General features: G+C 40.6%; 1 protein-coding gene across 3 annotated transcripts; it reads right to left on the bottom strand.

The window, feature by feature from the left end:
- e2f8 (E2F transcription factor 8) lies at positions 1–24,589 on the bottom strand. Of its 3 annotated transcripts, none has more exons than XM_052029252.1 (14): positions 24,507–24,589; positions 20,999–21,106; positions 19,942–20,220; positions 19,713–19,860; positions 15,936–16,244; positions 14,917–15,078; positions 13,643–13,780; positions 10,472–10,684; positions 9,632–9,716; positions 8,746–9,319; positions 4,425–4,715; positions 4,113–4,242; positions 3,196–3,591; positions 1–1,158 (listed from the first exon to the last, which is right to left on the bottom strand). In XM_052029252.1, exons 2-14 carry the CDS (start codon positions 21,095–21,097, stop codon positions 1,136–1,138), a joined length of 2,847 nt encoding a protein of 948 aa, XP_051885212.1. In that variant the 5' UTR covers positions 21,098–21,106; positions 24,507–24,589; the 3' UTR covers positions 1–1,135. The 3 variants fall into 3 exon arrangements, with proteins under 3 accessions (XP_051885212.1, XP_051885211.1, XP_051885213.1); XM_052029251.1 differs by lacking the exon at positions 24,507–24,589 and adding an exon at positions 24,010–24,216; XM_052029253.1 differs by lacking the exons at positions 1–1,158; positions 4,113–4,242; positions 24,507–24,589 and adding an exon at positions 24,010–24,216 and having other exon boundaries at positions 3,462–3,591.
- Positions 24,590–25,994: the final 1,405 nt, after the last annotated feature.

Here is a 25,994-nt window from a genome sequence, read left to right on the forward strand (position 1 = left end):
TATTTTGAACCAGTCACAGTACAGAATAGCATACAAGAATATAAATAAAATTCAAATAATTAAGACAGAATCTTGATTGAACTAACACAAAGATCACTTGCCATTTTGGATTTCCACGTTCTAAGATTTAATTGTTAATAGCGCCAAGAAATCATTACAAACCTATGACCTTCTACAGTTCACAGTACCTGCTTAGACTGGTTTTACGAGAGACAATTGAATAGGTACGTATACCAATTTGAAATTTAATTCCATTTAAAATTAATGCTTTAATGTAATATAAATATAGCACTATGTACAAGTTACAGTACTTGTGTTATTTCTCCAATGGATTATCACGCTTTGTCAAATACAGCCATACAATTTGTCATCTCCTGTCAGATGTTTTGTTTCATCGTGATTTTCTACCACCTGAGTTGTGAAATAACAATGACCAGCTAGTGTTCTCAGTGGAGGAGGTGACTCAATACTATATATGCATCTATGCCAAATATGTTATTCCCTTTGGATGATATTCACAGAATCCACTAAATTAGTGTGCAAATGGTTATACCACTTATACACTGACACAATAAACCAACTTCTAAGGTAGGATGGTATACATCCTAACATGTTTCATGTTTTGTGTGCAAAGTGAATATTCCTTGTAATTTTTGCCATGTTTAAACACATTACTTTCTATGAATACGATTTTATATTGGATTTTATTCTGCTGAGGCAGAAGATCACAGTTTTGTTAACTATGGCTATCGTTAACAGTCACATTGGTACAATGTAAACTTCTTTTCAAATACATTTCTTTGGAGCAATATGCGCTGCCAGGTAACACATATACAAAAAAATAATTGAATTAAACGCAAATTATGCGTTACACATTTAGAATCTACTCAGATTTGTTCTTAACCTAGTAATGCATTAAACTTTTTTAAAAACAGACCATTTTGAATATTACCAGATACTTCAAAGTCATTGAAAATCTTCAGTGCAGACTTTGAGCTTTCGTTGAGGAAGGTGCACATCTCCTTGAGGGCTATTGCTATTGGAGACAACAGTAGATACTGATGACAGGATGGAAGCTGATGGTGGATGGCCTGGAGTACGAAAGAAGTTGTCCCTACTGAATGATTGAGAATCTTCAGGTGTAGCTGACATACTGGGCTGTAGAATTGAGAAATTGTTAAGTTTTAATTGTTTTCATAAAAGAATGTGGAATTGCTTTATTAATTGAACTACAACTGTCTCCCAATTACAACATATTTGGCAATGCATTGTGATGGAGCTGACATTCAGAAATTTACCAAGCCAGCATATCGTGACTTTAAAAAAAAATCGGATGTCACAGTTTTTGTTTTTAACAAAATAAACATTGTGTTCTTAAGAATGGATCAGAAATTTACGACACTTCTATGTATGTTGATAGACAGATGCTTGGACACGACTTAGAAAGATAGGAATTCACAAATTTTAAACTAGAAATAAATATCTCTTCAAGGACACTGAATAAATGTTGAATTCACTTCATCAAAACAGAATATACCTAGGGCTGCTCCATCTACTCAAAAGAAAATTAATTTAAAAAATTGAGAGGTAGAAGCTCTGGCATTTATATTATTAAGTACAAGTTTAACACTTTCAAAACAATACTAATAAAATGACCCATTTTTGAAAACTGAAAATTGTACACTTTGTATTATTTTCTCAGGGTTCCTCTATTCAAATTTTAGATGTTTCCGCAGCAAGACATATACGTGGAGTACTTATTCAGTGAATTTTGAATGTGCTGAACAGATACTTGTTAATCCCAATTTCCCACATCTTGAGAGCCAGATGTTAGCAGAAGCAAAATTACTACCATTAGTATTTCACCTTAAGTGTAACAAAAACATCCAAAGCCATTTCTGAAAAGTGTTAACAAACAAAAAAATTGAAGCCAAGCCACATTAAGAGATAGTTGTGTAGTTAATTGAAGGTTTAGTCAAAAGAATATAATTCAAGTCTGAAAGGAGGGAAAAAAAGCAGGAAAGGAGGGGGGAAAAAAAGGAAATTCTAGAGTTCAGGGACTTGGAAGTACAACTGCCAATGGTGGACCAATTAAGCTCAAGTACTTATGAGCCAGATATTGAAGGAGCACAGATGAGAGTTACAGAGAAATATAGCCATAAAAAGATTTACGATCAAGGATGAGACCTTCAGAATCAAGGTATTGTTTAAACTGGAGCCAGTAAGTCAGCAAGCATAGAGGTGATGAGTGTTAGGACTTGGTGTGTGCTAAGGCATGAGCGTGGCTTATCTGTGTATATACTTCTAAGACCTAGATAACCAAAGCAAGCACCTCAAGGTATTGGAATGAGTCGTCCAACATGGTTTCCACAAAATCCCCCCAAATTCATTGGAAGAATAAGTGAACCAACATCTGTATCCTCTCCCAGGCCCTAATTACGTTCAGTCAACTCCACTGAGCAGGCCACGTGGTACCCATACCAAATTCCCACAACAGACAGACACTCTATTCCAAGCTCTGTCACAGGATGAGATTACTAAATTTACAGAGGAAAAGACTCAAGTTCAAAATCTCCTTGAATAAAATGCAACATCTGCACTGATTCTTGGGAATCCCTGGTCCATGACCACTCAAAGTGGAGAAGAAGCACTTGGTATTGTGAACTTTGAGTCCATGCATTGGGAGCACACAAAAGTCTACACACTTTCATCCAAAAGATGGGGAAGGGATAAGGAATATGTTCTAGATTGCTACTGCACTGCATAACTCAAGATGATGTACAGTTCTGTGAAAGCTAGCAGGAATTAGCCATTCCTCATACTGGGGCTAGGTTTAATTATGAATAGGCTACTTGAATAAGGAGCAAGGGCCAAACATTAAGAATTGATGGAAGTCTCATGTTTTACATGCAAAGACATGCATTCCAGAAAGACTAGTAGCAAGAATTTCAGATTCTGTTCTGAACCCCCCTCTGACCACACAAATGGGAAATATTACTATCCTGTGGGCAATCTCAAGTGAAGATGCATCAAATAAGGAATAAATAGAATTATTTACCTATAAAAATTTTGTTTTAACATTGAATCCTTTAAGACAAGGTTAGTATTTAGGCATGCCACTGCTTGAATCAAAAGAAACATTATAAGTATTTTAATATGTTAGCCGTGGCTTTGTACATTTGAACGACAGCTCACCTGTGGTATACTGATCAATGCTATGGGCTAGGTGATGAGGAGATACTGGCTTAACAAAGATCATCTTTCCATGTTGAAGATTTGTGTGTCCTGTGAGAGAACCAGCTTGCTCTGGAGAAGCAGTTGTCATTGAAGGTCCCTGATTCACTGAAAAGTGCATCCCTGGATTGATTAAACCAAGATTCTGCAGTGTGAAATTCAGGATTCCTGGGCTGGGACTGTGACTAGGAAAATGATGACTTGAGGAAGTGAAAGGTGATATGCTGGTTTGACTCACAACAGGAAGAGTGGTGACTGAAGAAGGAACAGCCACTGCACAAGGCACTTTCAAAGGGGTGATATGAGTGGCAGGTAAATTAGCTGGTGAGAAATCTGAAGTCGTCATTGGTGTAATACCTGGAGAAGAAAAAGAAGAGCATTTTAAATGCTTACTGCCAAAACTAGAATATTACTTTTTTAAAACCATGGTAAAGTATTTAAGACTTTAACCAAATAATAACTGCAACAATGGAATGAGCAAATGCAATAGAATGCAACTGATACTTTTTACTTAGTCTATGTAACACAAATTTAATCTGAAAGACATCAAAATTACTGGAAATAGCTAATTCTGCACACTTCTATTCATATTTGTCTTTAGATCTGGTATCAAGGAATTGGCACAAAGCAGCTATTCAAGAGAAGAGAAATTGTGGAGGGAAGTAAAACAAAATTAAATGGGTTTGAGTGAAAGATGATAATCAATACAAGAAAGGTCTTAAAACAAAAAAAATCTGACAGAATTATCAGACCTAAAGACTAAAATATGTGTTTAGGATTTCATAATTTAGTTGAAATTTGAAAACTAGAAAGACTGCCGCAGGAGCTGTTCTAACAAAGTTACAGCAGATTTGAGAATCGTGGTTTTCTGTGGCTACCTGATAATGGCGAATGATAAAGCTGTTGCTCTGACACAGAATTGCCTTTCATTTCAGGAGATCTATCACTTGAGTTATTGCAAGATGATTGCTGTGGCAATGGGATGAGATATCCTGATGGCATTACAGTCTGAGGGAAATAAAACAATAAACTGTGACAATCAAGACAAATGAAAATGCAAATCATGTGTGAAAAGGAACAGATTCTTTTGACGTTAGGACTAATCGGAGAAGCAGAAAAGCAATTTCAGCTTCAGGCTCAAGGCCCATTCTGTTAATTACATTTATCAGTTTACAAAGCCCAGATCTTACCTCCGGCACTGAACGAAGATGGGCAGGAAATGCAATTGCCATCGGCACATTTTTGACCATGGTGGCTTGTCCTTCTGACAAAACAATCCCACACTTCTCTTCATTCTCAAGAAAACATTCAACACTGTGTTCTAGTTTTTCCGAACCAAGACTCTTGCCTTCTGGGGCATTGATGAACTCTGGGTCAAGATGTAGAGCTCTAGGTGAAGCCCTGGTTGCCATCAAGGCTCTGCGGGCCTTCAGCCTTGCCTGATGAACCTCAGGAAGTTGATCTTTATTTGGTGATTGGTCCTTCAAGAAAAGCAAGGGGGATATGTCAATTTTTCTCATTTTTAGTGCAGATCAGTTCTAATATAAACAGAGGAAGCAAGTTACCTGAAATTACTGAATTCATTACCAGGCCTGGAAGATGATGACATGGTTGTTCCTCAAACTTACACTGGAAATCATTATAACCCTTAGGCAGATCAGAGTAGGAGCCAGATGAAGAATTAAAGTGAGTGTCAGTTGGCCAACAGGATGATAATATATTTGGTTATGAAATATATTAGAAAGTAAATAGTACTGCATAACAGGCACAAATGCCATTTTAGATTGGCCCATTGTTTTGTACAGATATTTCCATTGATCATTTCAGTTAGGTAGATTTCTGCAGCATTTTCAATAAATATTATGAATATTGATCATCTCACAGTGCAGATTGCATAAGCATGAAACTAAATTTAAGTATCACAGTCAATTTCAAAATGTAAATTTAGTATAATCTGAAACAAAAATTTTCAAAAGGTACTTTGGCATGTATACATGGGACAAATGTGTATCATCAAAAACCAGGATCTTTACACATTCTTTTTTTAAAGAAGATATCTCAAAGGCAGACTTTTATCCAAAATAATTTCCCAGCATATTAGCAGTATGCTCCCAGTGAGGCACATCAGCTTTGGCTGTTGATACCAGAATGAAGGAAGTATTCTTTGAGACAAGCCTCTAATTTTATTGCGCTGGGTAATAGAAGAGCATGAATTAATCATTTGTGAATAACACATTTTCTGTTAGATTATCATATCAATTCCAGAATAATTTGGATCAATTTTTGTATAAATTTGACCACAACCAAAATAAAAGCAGTAAGTAGATTGAAAGGCAGAACATCAACATCAGGGCCTAGAGTTATACAACACAGAAACAGACCCTTCGGCCAACCATGTCCATGCTGACCATTAATTACCCATTTACCAGCTCTTGGTCTGTAGCCTTCTATGCCAATTCAAGTGCTCCTTCAGATTTTTCTTAAATGTTACGAATTCCCACTTCCACCACCCAGTCAGGTGGTGCATTACAGATTCCAACCACCCTCTGCTGAAAAATAATTTGTGGTCAGATCCCATCCAAGTTTCTTTTCCCTTACCCAAACCCATGGCCTCTAATTTTTGACACCTCTGTTATTGGGGAGAAAAAGTTTCCTACCATCTACCTAATCTATGGTCCTTGTAAGATTGTATACCTCTATCAGGTCCCCCTTCAGCCTCCTCCATTTCAGGAGGAAAAAAAAACAGCCTATCCAATCTCTCTTCATAACTAATACATTCCATCCCAGGCATTCCTGGTGAATCTCTTCTGCACCCTCTCCAATACAGTCACACCCTTCCTATAGTGTGGTGACCAGAACTTCGTATAGTACCCCCGCTGCGGTATAACTAATGTTATATAAAGCTATAATCAATACTTTCCTGCTCTTATAACCTATGGCCTGACTAATGAAGGCTCCTATCCAGTGAGCCTTCTTCACCACCTTATTTACCTGCGCTGCCACCTTCAGGAATCCTTGGACTTGTATATCAAGGTCCACTGATTCCTCACTAATCCTTAGGGCTCTACCACTCATTGTGCATGTCTTATGCTTATTGCTTCTCCCAAAGTGCATCATTTTGTACTTATTAGAATTACATTCCATCTATCATTGCTCTACCCATTATTACCAACTGATCAATATCTTCCTGTAACTCAAGACTCTTCCCCCCCCCAACCAATTTTCATTTCAATTGCAAACCTACTAATCATACCTCCTACATTCATATCTAAATCAATGATGTAAATAATAAACACCAAGGGTTGAGCACTGATACCTGTATACCACTAGTCATAGTCTTCCAATCACAAAAACAACCTTTAACAATACCCTCTGCCTCCATCATCAAGCCAATTTGCCGACTAGGCTTGGAAACCAGAGGCATAGGTTTAGGATAATGGGCAAGTGGTTTGGGGGGCATCCAAGGTTTTTTTTAAAAAATACTTCAAGGTCAGTATAGACGATCGGCTAAAGGGCCTGTTTCTGTACTGTATGACTCTAATAACATTACACAGGTCAGCGCGATTCCTATCGAGTAGTTTTGTTTGATTGTTGAGAGATCGAATAAGTATTAAAACAGCAAACGGTATTTAAAGTGCATTTTAGCATGCTTCGCTTTTCACGGTAGGAGTTTGCAAAATAACATTCCAAGATTTTTGCTTTGCAGCTAATCCAAGTTCAATTTATTGTAAAATAAAACTAATCGCACAGTTGTAGGAATAGGACATTTGCTACATCAATCACCCCTTTTTATGGGCAGCAAGGTTTATGTACAGTATGTGGGAAGCTTAATGCTCTAAACTACTGATAAATACAAACATACAGTCTTTGTTTGCCTCCAACAGAATGCATCAAAGAACTCACTGTCTAGCACAGAGAAGATTTTCATAAGTTGGCAGGAACCAGGTTCCTGGAATAATCAAACTTTGCATTAGTGTGATATTAACCAGGGTTAAGGTAACCCTGCTGCTGATGGTTCAGCCTAGTCCCTGGTTTTCATCTGGAGTGCAGCATCATGGAAACAGTTCTAACTCTTAGAAATAGCTCAGCTCTTCAAAATACCATCAATGAGCCAGACAGACCAGCCAATCAACACTGCTCACAAACAGTGTACATGTGGTTCATTGCAGACAGTAGGAAGTTTTCATCTTATCAAACTGGGCTGGGATCAACAATAACAGATGAAAATAAATTAAATTAAAAACACTGTAGAAACTAGTTCTTTTTTGGAAGACAGTTTCATCTCCCTCTCCCATCAGGTAGAAGATACAGGAGCCTGAGGGCACATACCACCAGGCTCAAGGACAGCTTCTATCCCACTGTGATAAGGCTATTGAACAGTTCCCTCTTCGATAAAATAGACTCTTGACCTCACAATCTACCTTGTTACGACCTTGCTTCTTATTGTCTACCTGCAATGCACTGACCTGCAACTGTGACACTTCACTCTGTATTCTGTTATTGCTTTTACCTGTACTACCTCAATGCACTCTGTATTAACTCAATGCATTTGCACTGTGTAATGAATTGATCAGTATGCGAGACAAGTTTTTCACTGTACCTCAGTACAAGTGACAATAATAAACCAAAACCAATCAATTAAAATGCATCAGTTGATTATTTCCAATAGCAAAATGGATAAATGAATTTTTAATCATTTTTGATTAGAAATAATTATCTAATGGGTCAAAATCATGGGGAGAGTTAGAGAGGGAGGGTAGGAAAAAGGACTGGACGGTTGTGGTGATCTCATGAATAACAGCTCTGACACCTCACTCAAATTACTATTTTTCACACAAACCTTCACAAGCTATTATGTCAATGTGGAGGGTTATCCTATTTCAAGCACCATTTCATTTTCAACTGTTCACTCAGGCATACTTGCAACCAGTAACACAGAACAATCAGTCCTCAACCCAGCATATTTTGAGACTATTTTACATGCCTTAATACTACCTAGAAAACCTGACAGGGTGAGAATGGATGCCGGAATCTAGTTAAGCTACATAATACTCAGTACATTTTTGGAAGAACACTTGTAATAGATAAAACCAAACAACAGTTAAATGACTACCATTACTTTCAGTAGCTTCAAAATGGCACAAACAGTCCATTAGAATTTTTGAAAAAAAACTGCAGATGCTGGACATTTGAAATACAAACAGTAAATATTGGGCATTCTCAGCAGGTCAGGAAAGATCTATGGACAGAGAAGCATTGAAAGCAATTGTGTCAACTAAACAACCTTGTTCTTTAGCCTGTCACAGGCATTCCTTTTATAGCTTCCACCTTGCTCCCCTCTTCAACTTAAAACAAGCTTGTTTTCTCATTTTTCTAGTTCTGATCAAGGGTCATTGACCCAAGGATTAATCTTGTTTCTTGCTTTAATGCCTGACCTGCTGAGTAAGCCCTATGTTTTCTGTTTTTATACCATTTGAGATATTGATATTTGTGAGACTTTCATTAATTTACCCTCAATGAAACAGTTTCTTTAGCTGGCTGGCTCTCTTTATTGGGTGCTTCCTTGAAATTTTTGGAATTCCAAACTTCACTAAGGTCATGTGTGGAAGGTTGTTTCAGACACTGGTCAGGGACAGTATCACGTTTGGCTGCTTTGCTACTTTGGTCCTTGTTATCTGTGCCTGGTGCATCAGCACACATCTCAGCAGTCCTTTTATTGGCAGAGATTCTTGACTTTGAATCATTTGGACTCGAAATTTGTTTTTCAGTGGCAAGGGATATAGACTGTACTGTGAAGGCAGAAGGGGGTGCAGTCAGGTTCCTTGGCTGTGCAGGTTGGAAATAAATCGTGTAAGATCCACCAGAGCGGCATTGAGGTAACATCACTGGTAAAACAGAAGGATACTGTCTGTGCACCAAAGGAAAGACTCCAAGAGGCTGAAATGTGGGTTTAACCTGAGGGAATAATGAATTAACTCCAGTACATCGAGTTGGTTCTACAAGTCCAGGAGGTTTATCAAGTTTTGACTTCTCTTGTGAGGAAGATGGTTCTGATGGCAAGGTTGTGGGTTGACTAGCATTCTTGCTGAGGGGAAAGAAAATTAAACAAATTCAGAACAGTTTAAAAAGAAAGGTGGTCATATTTCCTTTTGTTTACCACCAAGTAAATGAGCTATCCTTTGGTGACAATGAATATACTGTTCCAATTATTATTTTTGTCTATGTAATAGACATTCATTAAAAACACTTTATTTTAGTGCTTGTAAAATGTTCACAATTTAAATGAAATTTGATTATATATTAATCTTAAGACATTTAAAACTGAGCAAAATGTTCTTTGTATATAAAATTTGAAAATCCATTTGGGGATAGTGAATGTTGAATTTTTGGCACTTACTTGGATTGTGCCTCCAATTGAAGTTTACAGATTGTGGCAAGTTGGTCCATTTTACTGGGATATAATCCAGGTTTGTCCCAATCACCTTGATGGAAGGGAAACAAAATCTTCAGCATTCTGCAAATTCTATTAAAGTATAGCACCATGACAAGATGTTTAACAGTAAGCTTTTGTTGGAAGTACTTTTTTGTGTAATAAAAAAGTGACCCATTACAGTATCACCAGAAAAGTTGTTTTGTTGCCAACAAAGTATTTCACTTACACTATTCTTCCACCCATTAACATTCCATAACACTAAAAAGACTGGTACTTGAGCAATAAATACACATCTGAATATCAATAACCAATATTTTTGCCTAGTAGATATAATTGTGCTGTACTTCAGATATGAAAAAAAATTCTGTCCAGTCATTTCTCATAGACGCCTTTCCATTAATTGAATTCCAGAAGAATGGTTTATACTGTTAAAATGGTTTTCCCAAAAATATAAAAAACTTGACACAAGTACTTAGTTCATTAGACGAACTTACTATACACAATTACGTCAATTATTTTCATAAAAGCAGACTAAGGTGGAATCATCAAAATGCAATTGACAGTATTCAGTAAAAGTTTAGAAACAAATATAGTTCCAGATATCAAGTGAATGAGCTGCAGTGGCTTTTTCATGAAGTTACCCACTTTTAATTTGGTCTTCATTAATCATTTTAAAATAATGATTTTTAGCAAAGAGGCAGAGCAAGTAGAGACAAAATTAATGACTCCTAATCATAATTACATCCAAGAATTTAAAAATAAATTGTTGTACAGTTACAGATTAAAATTAGTAGAAATATCTACCATAGATTTTGCCAACTGGGCTACTAGGCGCAGAGCTGATCCTCCTCTGATCATTCTCCATGTTTGGCATCAAGTGGTTTAAAGATGCATGTCGAGTGAAACTTTGCTTGCTGGTAGAGGCGGGGAAAAGATTCTTGGCAAATGTTTCTTTTGAAACCTTAGGTAATGGAGTATTATTTGCAGCTGAGGTAGTCAGTGTAATAGGCTTCACATCTGCAAAGACAGTAGTTTCATTATTAATCACAAGATCACAAGACAAGGGAGCAGAAGCAGGCCATTTGGCCCATTGAGTCTGCTCCAAGGAAAGGGAAATAGAAATGAGAAATGGGGAATGGGGGAAGAAGAAAAAAAAAACCTATTCTAATCCCAATTTCCGGCCTTATCCCCATATCCCTTGATATTCTGACTATTTAGATATCTATCTATCTATCTCCTCCTTGAATGCCCCCACTGATCTGGCCTCCACTGCTGTACATGGCTAGGAGTTCCACAAATTCACCACCCTCTGGCTAAAGAAATTTTTCCTCATCTCTGTTTTGAAACTGTACCCTCTAATTCTAAGATTGTGCCCTCTGGTCCTGGACTCACCCACCAAGGGAAACAGCCTAGCCACATTTACTCTGTCCTTTCCTATCAATATTTTAAATGTCGCTATGAGGTCCCCTCTCATTCTTCTGTACTCCAGTGAGTACAGTCCAAGAGCCGACAAACGCTCCTCATACGTAAGCCCTTTCATTCCTGGAATCATCCTCGTAAATCTCCTCTGAACCCTCTCCAACGACAGCACATCCTTCCTAAGATGTGGGGCCCAAAACTGTGCACAATATTCCAAATGAGGCCTCACTAGTGCCCCGTAGAGCCTCATCAACACTTCCTTACTTTTATACACTATACCCCTCGAAATGAATGCCAACATAGCATTCGCTTTCTTTACCACCGATCCAACCTGGTGGTTAACCTTTAAGGTATCCTGAACGAGTACCCCCAAGTCCCTTCGTACTTCCGTGCTTTGGATTTTCTCTCCTCCTAGATAATAATCTGCCCGCTTATTTCTGCTTCCAAAGTGTACAACTGCACATTTCTCTACATTGAATCTCATCTGCCATTTCCTTGCCCATTCTCCTAAACTGTCTAGGTCCCACTGCAACCTTCCTATCTCTTCAATACTCCCTACTCCTCCCCCTATCTTGGTGTCATCCGCAAACTTAGCCACAAAACCATTTATTCCATCATCCAAATCGTTAATGTACAAGGTAAAAAGGAGCAGTCCCAACACCGACCCCTGCGGCACACCACTAGTAACCGGTAACCAACCAGAACGAGATCCTTTTATTTCCACTCTTTGCTTCCTGTCAACCAGCCAATGCTCCACCCATTCTGTTATCCTACCCGTAATTCCATGACCTCTCATCTTATTAATCAGTCTCTTGTGAGGCACCTTATCAAAGGCCTTTTGAAAGTCTAAATACACAACATCTACCGCCTCTCCCTTATCCACCCTACCTGTGATTTCTTCAAAAAACTCCAAAAGGTTGGTCAGGCAGGATTGTCCCTTCACAAAACCATGTTGGCTGGGATCTATCTTGCCTTGCGCCTCTAGGTATTCTGTAACCCCATCCTTGAGGATAGATTCCAATAACTTTCCCACCACTGACGTCAGACTAATAGGTCTGTAATTTCCTTTATGCTGCCTCCCACCTTTCTTGTACAATGGAACTACATTTGCGACCCTCCAGTCCTCCGGAACCACGCCGGAATCTATCGATTTCTGGAAAATTATCGCCAATGCCTCCGCTATCTCTAAAGCCACCTCCTTCAGAACCCGGGGATGCACCTCATCCGGTCCAGGAGACTTATCAGTCTTTAGCCCATTTAGTTTTCCTAGCACCTTCTCCCTAGTAATCTTAACTGAACTCAGTTCCATTTCGTGAGACTCCTGACTAACCTGCACATTGCTGATGACCTCCACGGTGAAGACTGATGCAAAATATTCATTCAAATCCTCTGCCATCTCTCTATCGTCCATTATAATAGCTCCTGCACCGTTATCAATTGGTCCTATATCAACCCGTGTCTCTCTTTTACACCTTATGTATTTAAAAAAACTCTTAGTATCCTTTCGAATGTTATCCGCCAACTTCCTTTCATAATTCATCTTTTCTTTCCTAATGACCTTCTTAGTTTCTCTCTGCAGGTTTTTAAAAGCTTCCCAGTCTTCTGCTTTCCCACTAATTTTTGCTTCTTTGTACGCCGCCCCTTTTGCTTTTATTTTAGCCTTCACCTCTCTCGTTATCCACATTTGTGCCTTTTTTCCATTCGAAACCTTTTTTCTTGGAATATATCTATCCTGCAATTTCCTTATTTCCTGTAGAAATTCCTTCCATTTCTCCTCTGCCGTCCCTCCAGCCAGCTTACTCTTCCAATCAATTAGGGCCAACTCCTCTCTCATACCATTGTAATTTCCTTTGTTTCACTGAAATATCGATATACCAGTTATCAGCTTCTCCTTCTCAAACTTGAAACTGAACTCAATCATATTGTGATCACTGGTTCCCAGTGGTTCCTTTACCTTTAGTTCCCTAATCACCTCTGGTTCATTACACAGCACCCAATCCAAAACAGCCGATCCCCTGGTGGGCTCTTCAACAAGTTGCTCTAGAAAAACGTCCCTTAGACATTCCACAAACTCCCTCTCCTGAGTACTACCGCCATTCTGGATTTCCCAGTCCACCTTCATGTTAAAATCCCCCATAATTATCTTCACATTGTCACTCTGGCATGCTTTTTCTATCTCAAACTGCAACTTATCGTCCACTTGCTGACTGCTATTAGGGGGCCTATATATGACTGCTACTATTGTCCTTTTACCCTTGCTATTTCTTAGCTCCACCCACAAGGATTCCACCTCCTCTGACCCAATATCCTTCCTTTCTATTGATTTTATATCACTACTAACCATCATGGCCACACCTCCCCCTCTGCCTACCCGCCTATCCTTCCTATACACTGTGTACCCCTGGACATTCAGTTCCCAATCACATCCATCATAAAGCCATGACTAATCACAAGGCTAATTCCTCAGTTGTGAAATCAACTCTTTAATACAGAAAATATCTAAAATTAAGAACCAGAAAAATACATATTTTTTTAAAAATCAAAATAACTGTGTACCATTTACATCTGGAAATGCCTCTGGTCCTATCCATTTAAAAGCTGGCTTCCGTCCTCTCACCTCCGTTACGTGCACTTTCTTTATAAGTTCAAGGCTGGTGAGAACATTGGCAATATCGTAGAGTCGTCTTATTTTAGCTGTGAGGTAAAAGAGCACATTACCATATGGTGAAATTGAAGTTTTCATAAATTCCTAAATTTTTCAAGGATGTAGTCCTGATAATTTCTACATTTATTGTCTTTATCCACATCATCAAACAGATACAAAGCATTCAATACCTACCTCCCTACATTAAGAAAGAGCTTATTTCAAAGATCTTAGAACAAAGGAATGACCTACACATTAATAGGAGATGTGATCACAAAGCTGTTGCAAGCATTGAATAGATAATAATGTTTTATGGTCTATGAAGTACATAAGATCTGTTCATTGTGATTTGGTCTTTAAAACCAAAACAATGAACTAACAATTTATCTCACATTGTGGTGTGCAACAATGTAGTATTGTTAAATTACAAAATATGTTGTGGACTGGTTTAATCAGATTCCTGTTGGGGAAGAGAATAAACAAACCAAGCAATTCAAACAATGAATGGGGAAAACAGCAATCAATTATGTAGCATCAATGCATTGCAAGGGCTTGGAGAGGAAACAATGGCATCTGGAGAGGGCGGACACAGTTTCATTTTAAAAACCATGTCCGTAAGCAATGCAATGTCAGCTACTGTTTAAGGAGAGGGGGACCTCTGCCAAGGAAAAGAATGCAAAGTAATTGTCTCTTCAGCCACTCACGGATGAGGCAATTTCGGCACTGAAGGAAGATACTAATATGCAAACTAATATTCATATGCTTTGTGCACATCCTCTCTCAAACACTTGCATTTTTCTCTCATTCAGGAACTTTAAAAATAAAAATCATCACAGACATACATTAAGAAACCATAAGCCCAATATTATAACAATACATAACAATTCACAGTTATAGGTTATAGTCTCAGGTCTTATAATATTCAAAAGAAAGTTAGGTAAGCACATAAAGGGTTATGCCGAGTTAGCTAAGGGAGGAGGAGGTACATGGAAGATAAATACCAGGATGAGCTGGGTGGACTGAATGATCTGTTTTGGTCCTGCATACTTCCTGTAATCTTAAACATGGAAATTACATGTCTTAAGAAGTGAAGAATTTATACTTACTTTTAAATAGCTGTTAATGGTTAGCATTTGATAATTTGTTATAGTGATTATATATCCTTTTAAATCACTAACACACTTACTTTTAAATTTGCTATGATCCAAATCCACCTTCTGGTCATCACCAATTAGGATTTTAGCAGCAGTGTCAAGACTAACCACTCGTGGCTTTGATACCAGGAATAACATGACAAATTTCTGACTCATTACTCTCAGGGATTTGTCCTTCCGCCCATTTACTGAGGCTGCAGATGGAAAAACAATATTTTAATTGCAAAACCGGAAAGAACTTATTTTGTAGAAATGACTGTCCCATAATTTTACAATCTTGATTTGCTATTTCATTTCTCAATCACAGTAACCAAACAGAATTGGTTCTAGCCACCTATGATATCATTTCATAAAGCTTTTCACACAATCCCCATTACAATGCAAAGTATCATTATTGAGAGGAGGTCACAATGTGCCTGTGAGAGTTATCCAATTACTGCTGCTCCCCTGTTCTTTTCCTGTAACCTTGCTGTATCCAAAACTCTTGAACATTATTGTTGCATCTGGTTTTTCTACTATCTCAGGGAAAGCATTCCAGATCCAGCTTACTACATCACAGAAATTCTTATCTCTCCTTTGCCCAATTATCTTAAATCTGTGTTTTGTGGTTACTCTCTCCCCTGCCAGTGGAAACTCCAACAAAACCCTTCACTAGGAGAAGCATGAAAAGAATCTTCATTTGAAAGACTGTTAACCATGTCACATAAACCAGTTTCTAACTGAGAAATTGCCACAACTCCCATATGGCAAAGGAACATTACAAAATACATCTTTGAAAGGAGATAACAACTGTAGGAATACAGCTTGCTTCCAGGAGGTGGAAAGAAGGGGCCAATAGCTTTGCTTTGTGACAGCATTTTTTTTGTAGAATGCAAGTTACTCTACAAGACAAGCACACAAAATCTAAGCTAATATATAACTGCAATATTAAATGGGTTCTGCAACAGCAGAAGCAATGCTTCTGGTAATGGATCAGGGGTAATCCCACATCATCTAATGCATCTTCATTAGAATGGTTCAAATAGATCAATAAACCTTAAGATGTAAATACCTGCTCTAAATTCCATTCCAGGGAGTTCCACAAAGTACATCTCTTTGGGCTTCACTTCACTTTTGTTAGTCGAATTTTGTTCACGTAGTGGCTCTTTTATATAGGTCTCATGTAGTTCAAATCCTTTCTTCTTAATGTGCAACATTTGTTCTGCATATTTTTGATCTTCACCAACATTTTTCAATGTTCCCAGTGTGTGAGCGAGATTATGACGGCCATGCCACGTGTATCGGTTCTTGGCAAGGCGACTCACCATATGTAAGCTTTCCAGAACATTGACAATATCATAAATACGCCTACGTTCAACATCTATTGAAGGTGAAAGTAAAATTACATTAATAGAATAAGTACATCATTTCTAGACTATTTATATTTTGATTTTTCTCCATTACAGGTTTACATTAAAAAAGATAAGTTTCACAAATTAGACTCCAACAGTTTAACTCAATCTTCTCCTCTAAGATTCCTAAGGAAAACAAGGTAAAAAAAAAGGTAATGTGCCTTAATGACTCCCACCTGGTGGCACTGACATCTACCATCATGAAGTGCTTTGAGAGGCTGGTCATGGCACACATCAACTTCAGCCTCCCAGAAAACCTTGACCCACTGCAATTCACCTACCATTGAAACAGGTCTACAGTGGGCGCCATCTCCCTTGCCCTACACTCATCTCTGAAGCATCTAGACAGTAAAGACACCTGCGTTAGACTATTGTTTATTGACTACAGCTCCACCTTCAATACTATAATTCCAAGCAAACTCAACACCAAACTCTGAAACCTGGGTCTCAACACCTCCCTCTGCAAGTGGATCCTTGACTTCCTGACCAACAGACCGCGATCAGTAAGGAGAGGCAGCAACACACCTCCAGCACAATTATCCTCTACACTGGTGCCCCACAAGGCTGCGTCTTCAGCCCCCTACTCTACTCTTTCTATACCTCTACTTCTGCTCTGGCTCCATCTACAAGTTTGCAGATGATACCACCGTAGTGGGCCCTATCTCAAATAACAATGAGTCAGAGTACAGGAAGGAGATAGGGAGCTTAGTCACATGGTGTCATGACAACAACCTTTCCCTCAATGTCAGCAAAACAAAAGAGCTGGTCGTTAACTTCAGGAAGGGGGGTGGGGCACATACATCCGTCTACATCAACAGTGCTGAGGTCGAGAGGGTTGAGAGCTTCAAGTTTCCGGAAGTGAACATCACCAATAGCCTGTCCTGGTCCAATCACGTAGACGCCATGGCCAAGAAAGCTCACCAGCCCCTCTTCTTCCTCAGGAGGCTAAAGAAATTTAGCATGTCCCCTTTGACATTCACCAACTTTTATCGATGCACCATAGAAAGCATCCTATCTGGATACATCACGGCTTGGTATGGCAACTGCTCTGCCCAGGACTGCAAGAAACTGCAGAGAGTCGTGGACACAGCTCAGCACATCACGGAAACCAGCTTCCCCTCCATGGACTCTGTCTATACTTATCACTACCTCGGTAAAACAGCCAACATAATCAAAGACCCCACCCATCCCAGACATTCTCTCTTCTCCCCTCTCCCATCAAGCAGAATGTACAAAAACCTGAAAGCACGTACCACCAGGCTCAAGGACAGCTTCTGTCCCACTGTTATAGGACCATTGAATGGTTCCCAAGTACGATAAGATGGACTCTTGACTTCACAATCTACCTCGTTGTGATCTTGCACCTTATTGTCTACCTGCACTACACTTTCTCTGTAGCTGTCACACTTTACTCTGCATCTGGTATTGGTTTACCTTGTACTACCTCAATGCACTGTGTAATAAATTGATCTGTATGAACAGTGTGCAGGACAAGTTTTTCACTGTACCTTGGTACAAGTGACAATAATAAACCAATTTCCTCTGCATCTGAACACTCCTTCTTGTATTTGCTAATAAATTTCTTCAAAGGTGCACAATCCCGTTACAATACTGAAGTGATATTAATTATGTGCAACTTTAAAGTGTTAGTTGTTCATTAAGTAAAGTCTACTCAAGTTATAATCTTGCACGTACATAATACCCAACAAATCTAATTGTTGGTTCATATGTGCCCTTCCTGGTTCAAGATAATCAGACTGTAGAAAGGAAAATTGAATCAAATTTGAACACAGCAATAGAAGTTTGGTTATTATTTCTAAGCAAAAAAAACAAAATTCTGGAAGAACTCAGCAGGGCAAGAAGCATCTATGGAGGCATCGGAATAGTTGATTTTTCAGGTTGAGACCCTGCACCAGGACAAAATAAAAACTTTGATGAGGCAAGAGCAGGCAGAAACAATAGGTCAATTAGGGCAGGCCTAATTGAAAATCTGAAGTAAGAGATAGCAGCAATGTTGGGGCACTCTCAGATTGGAGGGTGTGGAGGGGATGAGATCTGTAGTGGTCCCAGAGTCAGTGGCCAGGTGATTGGTCGCAAAATCACGGCCCAAGGGAACGTATGACGAGGTGTTCAAGAGCTGCTGTCTGGTAGAGGTCAGTGCACCAGATGACAATGACACCACTCTTTTCTGCAAAGTGAGAGGTGTGCTGTGTGTTCGGGGGTGGGGGGCGGTGGTGGGGGGCGGTGGTGGGGCGTAAGTTGGAATGGGCAAGGGAAGTGGAGAAATCAATGTCGTTAATGCCAAATCGGCAATTAGAAATAAAAAGATCAAGAAGGGGTAAGAGGCCAGAAGGTGTTGTCCAACTGGAAGGGGGTGGGCGGTGGAATGCTGCAGACGGGAGAAAGCATCATCAGTCAGGGGTGAGGTTATTTTTAAAAACGGTTTTAAGATGGATAGAGCAAGAAATTGAAAGGTACATCACCATATCATATTTAATATCAACTAACTAAAAAAGTGCTATTTCAACAATATTTTGTAAACATGAACGGTACCAGGAAATTTACAGTGAATGAACTGGTATCATAGTGGTAAGGCTCGCACATTTGTAGGGCTACATTTATCTCTCCAAACATGGAACCGCTGAAAGATTAAAGCATAGAATGAGGTAATTTAGCCCATGTTGTCACAATGGAAGGACCAGTCCCATCTGCCTGCTCTCTACCCATAGCTCTGATTTTTTTCCCCCCTCTTTCAAGTACTTATCCACTTCTGTTTTGAGCATTGTGATTGAATATCCCTCAACTACCCACCCTGGCACTACATTCCAGATCCTAACCAACCAGTGTACATCAATGATTTTCCTCCATTACTTTTATTTTCTCCCCCTCTATTACCTTAATTCTATATCCTCTAGTTCTTGAATTATCTGTCAAAAAGAACAATATCTCCCCATCTAATATAACCGGACCTTTCAAGATTTTAAATATCTTTCAGACCCCCTCTAAATCTCCTCCGTTTCAACCCCAGCTTCATCAGTGTATCTATGTAACCAACGTTCTTCCTTTCTGGAATTTTCCACACCAGTTAAGATCGTCACAACTTTTCTCAAGTGTGGTACCCAGATCCGGACATATTACTCCAGTTGGGCACTTCTCTGATCAGCCAATTATATCTGCCAGCATATTGTATAGAATTACCAGCACAAAAAGACCATGGAAAAAGTAAGCAAGTAGGATTAAATGGATAGCACTTTCAAAGAGTTAATGTCCCACTAAACCACATGCAAACAACAGGTTTTGATTTTCATAATTTAATCATCTCTGGAGATCAACAACTGTGGGCAACACCTCAAAAAAAAACTTCTCATCAAAGCCCCCTAACATCATACTCTATCTCCATGCTACATATATGCATTTTATAATGTGTGTGAACTCACTCAGTTCTGCTGCAACTTCATCCAAGCAAATATCATTGTTCACTGCAGGATTTGGATAGTCAGGATATCGTGCCAAAAACCTGTAGCACAACAAACCAAGGCTCTTCTCTTTGCGACTTGGATGAAATTCTTCCCCAGATAACTGATTCTGAAATTCACAATACATTTTGCCTTACTTTCTTCACATTAAGAAATGGTAATAATATTTTTATATATTTGGTTATGGTACCTGTAAATTCTCAACTGCCTCAGAAGTATGATCTTCATCCACAAGCAATTCCCTCTTCTTTTCCCTGTTCCTAATCTCTGGACTAGCAGCACTGATTAACATTTTCAAATTAGCAGTAGGGGTCCATGGCTCTCCAACAGGGGGTTCCTGAAGTTTTGTTGGAGTGGTCATGGCACTCAAGTCCGGCCTGATTCCTCCCAATACTGAATGTGAGGTAGAGGATTGTTGCTTCAGTGGAGTTTTTGTCACTTTTTTATGTGGTTCTAAAAATTTATTTTCCTATTTTGAAAGGCAAAAAAAGAGACAAAATTCAGAGCCACTTATTGTTTCCTAATATTGCATCAATTTCAGTCTATCATAAGATAGCATTGATTCTACAATCATACTTGTATGTTGTTTTTAAAGAAGAAATTAGGTTTGTCAAAGCTGTGAAAAGATAGCACTTTCAAAAAAAAACATTTAGTACATCTGGCCAGACCAAAGCAAGTGCACAGGATCTTCACCCTTGCATCCTCATTGGGATATTAGTCATAGATCATGAAACACAAGCATAGGCATACCAAGTTTGTGTTGACTATCAAGCACTCATTTACACTCATCCCATTTTATTCTCCCATCAACTTCTCCCAAATTCTACCACTCACCTGTGCACTAGGGGCAATTTACAGTGGCCAATTAAACTATTAACCAGTACATCTTTGTTAAGAAACCCACAGTGTCACAGGGAGAATGTGCAAACTCTGCAAAGACAGAACCAGAGGTCAAGTTGAACCAGAGTCACTGGGGCTATGAGGCAGCAGCTTTACTAGCTTCACACCACTGTGCCTCTCTGGATATTAAAAAGCCCTCAAATTGAAATTTGTTCTTGTCTGACCAGCCAACGTCAGAGACAGACAAATACCATCAGTGCTTCCATCTGGCACTGTAACTTTTGCCTCATTAGATCATCAGCTGTTGGTGTGACAGAAGGCAGCCAAAGTGCAAGAAGTCCCAGCAATACCAAAATACCTTTTCAAAAGGGAAATGAGCCATTATACAGCAACTGCAGGAAACTCACTTTTTGGTCAACATCTGTATTGTCTTCAGGTTTTCCATTTCTGTCAGCCGTATTCAAGGTTTCACTCAGATGTTGCACCTTTAAACAAAAGCTTGTCATCTTGCTTACCTGAAAATCAAAACTGGACATAGAATTGGGAAAGAAAACTGCTATCACCAAACATCCAATATTATGTAGAATATAGATCTAAATTATATACATTTTAAAATAAAACAATGGATTAAGGAATAACAAACAGGTGCTGCAATAAAAATACATGATTGTAAGGAAAAATCCAGATCAGTTTCCCATGATTATAGAATATACACAGGATAAAAAGATTGCAGTAATAAGTACTTGAGAAGACATCAAGACGTCCTAAAGCTTTTTACGGCTGGACACATTTGAAGTGCTGTTCTAGTTGATCTGTTGGAAAATCCTCCTGTTAAAATCATGCATAACAAGCTCCAACAAACAGCAATGTACTGGATAGTCAGTTTGGCTGCATTGAATAGTCAGTTTGGCTGTTGTTTGGTGGATAAGATCAACTTTTAAAAATCATAACAGAAAAGATGAATTTATTCATGCAACACTGCGGGGGAGAAAAAGAACATAACGTGAAGATGTCTGGACGATATCAAAGCCCAGCGCTGCAGCCCAGCTGCGAGCACCTCTTCCCCTCCTCCCTGGCGGGACTGGCGGACCAGAGGAACCGCGGACAAACCCAACCCACCCTCGTCTGACAGGCAGTCGGCGCGGCCAATCAGAACCCCGTTACCCCGAGAGACGGCCCAAACAGTAGGCGGTTTGAACCTATCAGCGAGGGGGAGGAGCCAGGGCTTCGAGGCACCCGGCAGGTTCGGTTGGCTCCAAGAGGAAGGGAAGAGGAAAAAAAATGCGGCTTTTTTTTTTGAAATTGGCGCGTAAACGAAAAGCTCCCGCGCGCGGTCAGAAACTTGCCCAAAATAGTAGGTTTTATGGCGGCAGGATTAAAATACCTGCGCAGATTTTAACTGCAATGAACGACAGCCCGGTCCGTTGATCTTCCCGGTCATCTATAATCTGCAGAGAGACAGAGGGAGGGAGGAAGGCCGAGTGTCGGCCGGGGCGCCCACAACTCTCCCGTCTCAGGGAGCGGAGGTAGTTATTGTTTATAATAGGTTACACCATGACAGGGGCTGAAAGGGAAGCGGGGGATCTGCGCCCGGAGCCGTGGCGCCGCCGGGCAGGCGGCCGTTAAGCCGGCTGACGTTTGAATGGCTTTTCCCGCGCGGGCGCCGGGCGTTCCGCGGCACGAGCCCGCGCCCGTTGGGTTTGAATCCGGATCCCGCGGGCTCGGGGGAGGGGGCAGGGTATCGGGGGGAAGGGGAGGGGGCAGGGTGGGGAGGGGGGAGAGGGCAGGGTGGGGAGGGGGGGAGAGGGCAGGGTGGGGAGGGGGGGAGAGGGCAGGGTGGGGAGGCGGGGAGAGGGCAGGGTGGGGAGGTTAGGGGGGGAAGGGTATTGGGGAGGGAGGAGGGCAGGATATTGGGGGAAAGGGGGGCACGGTATTGGGGAGGAAAGGGGGCAGGGTATTGGGGATAGGGGAGGGGGCAGGGTATTGGGGATAGGGGAGGGGGCAGGGTAATGGGGCAGGAAGGAGGGCAGGGTATTGGGGAGGGAGGGGGGCAGGGTATTGGGGATAGGGGAGGGTATTGGGGCAGAGGGAGGGGGCAGGATATTGGGGAGGGAGGGGGCAGGGTATTGGGGATAGGGGAGGGTATTGGGGCGGGGAAGGGTATTGGGGCAGAGGGGGGGGCAGGGTATTGGGGCAGAGGGAGGGGGCAGGGTATTGGGGCAGAGGGAGGGGGCAGGGTATTGGGGCAGAGGGAGGGGGCAGGGTATTGGGGAGAGAGGGTATTGGGGAGAAGGGGCGGGGCAAGGTCTAAGGGTATGAAGTCACGGTCTGACTTGTGGAAGAGGGTGAAATGTCTGATGTTGGAGGTCAGAGGTGCGGAAGGAAGATCACAGCGAGTCTGATCCTGTAGGAAGGGGGGGGGGGTGGTGTGGAAGTTCTGACCCAGTGGGGAAGATGGGAGGGGTGAGAGAATGTCTGACCCTGGGGGGGGGGAGACAGGAGGATCTGACCCCTGGAGAAAGATTGGGAGGGGCGAAAGGAGGTCTGATCCTGGGGGAAGATGGGGAGGGGGGGCAAGATTGGGGGATGGGAAGGGGAAGTCTAACTTGGAGGAAGAAGGGAGCGGGTGAAGGTCCGACCCTGGGGCAAGATGGGGAGGGAGGAAGGTCTTGACCATGGGGGAGAAAGTGGGGGAAAGTGTGACTCTGGGGTGAGGGGGGGAATTGCGCGAAGAAGTTTGGGGAAATCTCCCCTCTTCAAATCTCAAAGAGAAGGTCTTTGGGGTGGGGGCGGGAAACAGGGGCAGGGGGGAGTGTGTTGGGAAAAAGAGGGCTAAAGCGGAAACACCTAGTCCACCCCCAGCTCCGCCGGGGTGAAGATTAATACGATCGCCGTTGACATTGTGCCTTCTTTGAATGGAAGGCGGGAACATAACACAGCTCGGACTGCGAACATTGCTCCGGAGGTGGGCTGTCCGCCAATGTAAGGGGGATATCGATCATGTACATGTAAATATACAAGTATCTTGATCGGTTAGACCCCCTCGCCCTCCCCTAACCCCCCCCCCCCGTCTCTCGCCCCAAAATAGTTCACAGGGAGCTCTGTCTGAACTGTTGTCCCCTGACCCCCTACCGCCTCACTTTACGTCCCTCCCCCTTAATGCTTTAGAGTTTAACTGATACTGGTTGAAACCACGGCCATCAAAGCTGTAGCAATGATCGGCGCCACAACAGGTCCCTCTCAGTGGGATCACTCTAATCAGATCACCAACACTCCCTCCATCGGTGCCTGCACCTTGAAGAGGACTCTAACTCGTCTTCCATTTACAGAGAAAGAAAACAATTTACCCCTTAATAAACAGTTTACCCCAAAACATTAAACAAATTTAAACTTTCTTTTACTTTTACAAAACTCTTACCCGAGCAGGCTTTTTTTCCTTTTAATCGCTCACTGGTGTGTGGAAGGGAAATCAAAATTACTTAAAGTAATATAGTTCCAGTGAACGGTTGTAACTTTCGTTCTCATTACACAGTCCTGTAAGCTAGTTCCCCTCTTCAAGAAAGAAATATCAATGAGATGCTTAACTTCCTTCATTTGCAGCACTGGAGAAAAGTGAAAATTTGTCCTATTGTACCGCCGCTGCCATTTGATGGTATCCCGCCCCACGCTGGCTCCGCCCCTTCCAAAACTTCTCGGCCAATCAGAACACGGACACTAACTCCTTCTGACTAATCACAGCGCAGACAACTTTCAGACAAGGATGAAAAATTGGCGGGGGAAAGAGCGCGCAAAAAAAAGCCTGCGGTTTAAAAATCATATTGCTGCAACATCTCCCTTTTGCAATTACATGTATATTTTCACTTACACTTTGTATGTTTGATATGAATTACAGATTTGTTTTAATTGTGTCCATACCTGCTGCGATGAAAGTTCCTCAAAGATTGTTTCGGACGGTTATACGTTCCATCATTTTCATTCGAAATTGCTCAAGCAATGCGTTACTGGTGAATGCTGACAAGGCACGTCCATGACAGATGATTTTCCGGAAAACACCGTTTTCCTTGAGAGAAAATATTGGGGGTGGGAGCAGAAAATAGTATTTTAAAGCTAGTATAAGCATCTTCGGTGCCACTTAATTTTAACGGCAAACTGAAATTAAGAAAACGGATGGCGCTGTGGGGTTTGAAGATTCCTTCTTGGTTTTAGTTGTCTAAGGTTCAAACGGACGATTCGTCTCATTAGAAAAGCAGGAACTGACAATTAAAAGTAGATACGTTCATTTTCCCATCATTTTGGCCAACGCCTTATACAGATAAGCATCACAAATAGGATGGGAAACAATTTTTCGAATCGTAGGAAAGAAGGAGCGCAGGCAGCACACTTTACAAGAGAGATTGATAACCTGTAATTAAAAGATTCGAGATAGAGCGAAAAGTATTTTTCAAATATTAACCATCTGTGTATTTTAACAAAAGTGAGTAAACTATACCAGGGTTCTCTAAATTTCACAGATAAAATAACTTCATTCTGTCAAAATGCTTTTGAGGATATTACAGCAAACGTTAAGTTGAACTGGATTCGTTCATTATAAAGTTTAATGGACGACATTTATCTATGCAATCAAATACTTACTCCTGGATGTCAACTTTAGCTTTGATTCAGTTCTATAATAATTCACTCAGAGTGAAGGATGTTGGTATTTGAGATGACCAACATGTGTTTCATGACAGGCACATCTCATACCTGTAAAGAGTTCCAGGATAAAGAGTCACATTGAAAGGAACCAGGGCCTTCATCCTACCGAGTCTGTACTGGTCCTATCTATACTACTCCTATTTCTCAGCAACCTGCCCATAATATTCTATGCCGTAGCATTTCCAATGCTTATCTAAGTACTTTGTAAGTGTCATGAGACTGCTGACCTCAGGCAATGTGTTCCAAATTTTAGTGTTTCCCTGCTGAAAATAAAAACTTCCTCAAATTCCCTTTAAATCTCCTACCCCTTAAACTCTGCCCTCTGGTTTCTCAACATTTCTGCTAAGGGGAAAAGTATCTCACTCTCTACCCTGTCCATGTGATGATTTGTTTGAAAATGTCAAAACATGAAAATGTTTCTGAGTGATGATCTTGGTTTATAGTAATTAAGAATTTGGTGATAACACATATCCCTCTTCATTTTGTATAACTCTATCAAATCCCCCTTAGCCTCCAAGGTAAACAAACTCTTTTGCACTATTCACTTATTTTTGTGACTTGTAGTAATTTTTATGTCTTGCACTGTACTGCTTCCACAAAGCAACAAATTTCACAACAACAAAATTACTCAGTACTCCTGCTGTGGTTTATATTGTGTCATAATCTCTCCTGCTCTTATTTTCCATGCCCTGGTTAATGAATGCAAGT

Source organism: Pristis pectinata, chromosome 14 (assembly GCF_009764475.1).
Source record: "Pristis pectinata isolate sPriPec2 chromosome 14, sPriPec2.1.pri, whole genome shotgun sequence".
Taxonomy (NCBI): Eukaryota; Metazoa; Chordata; class Chondrichthyes; order Rhinopristiformes; family Pristidae; genus Pristis; species Pristis pectinata.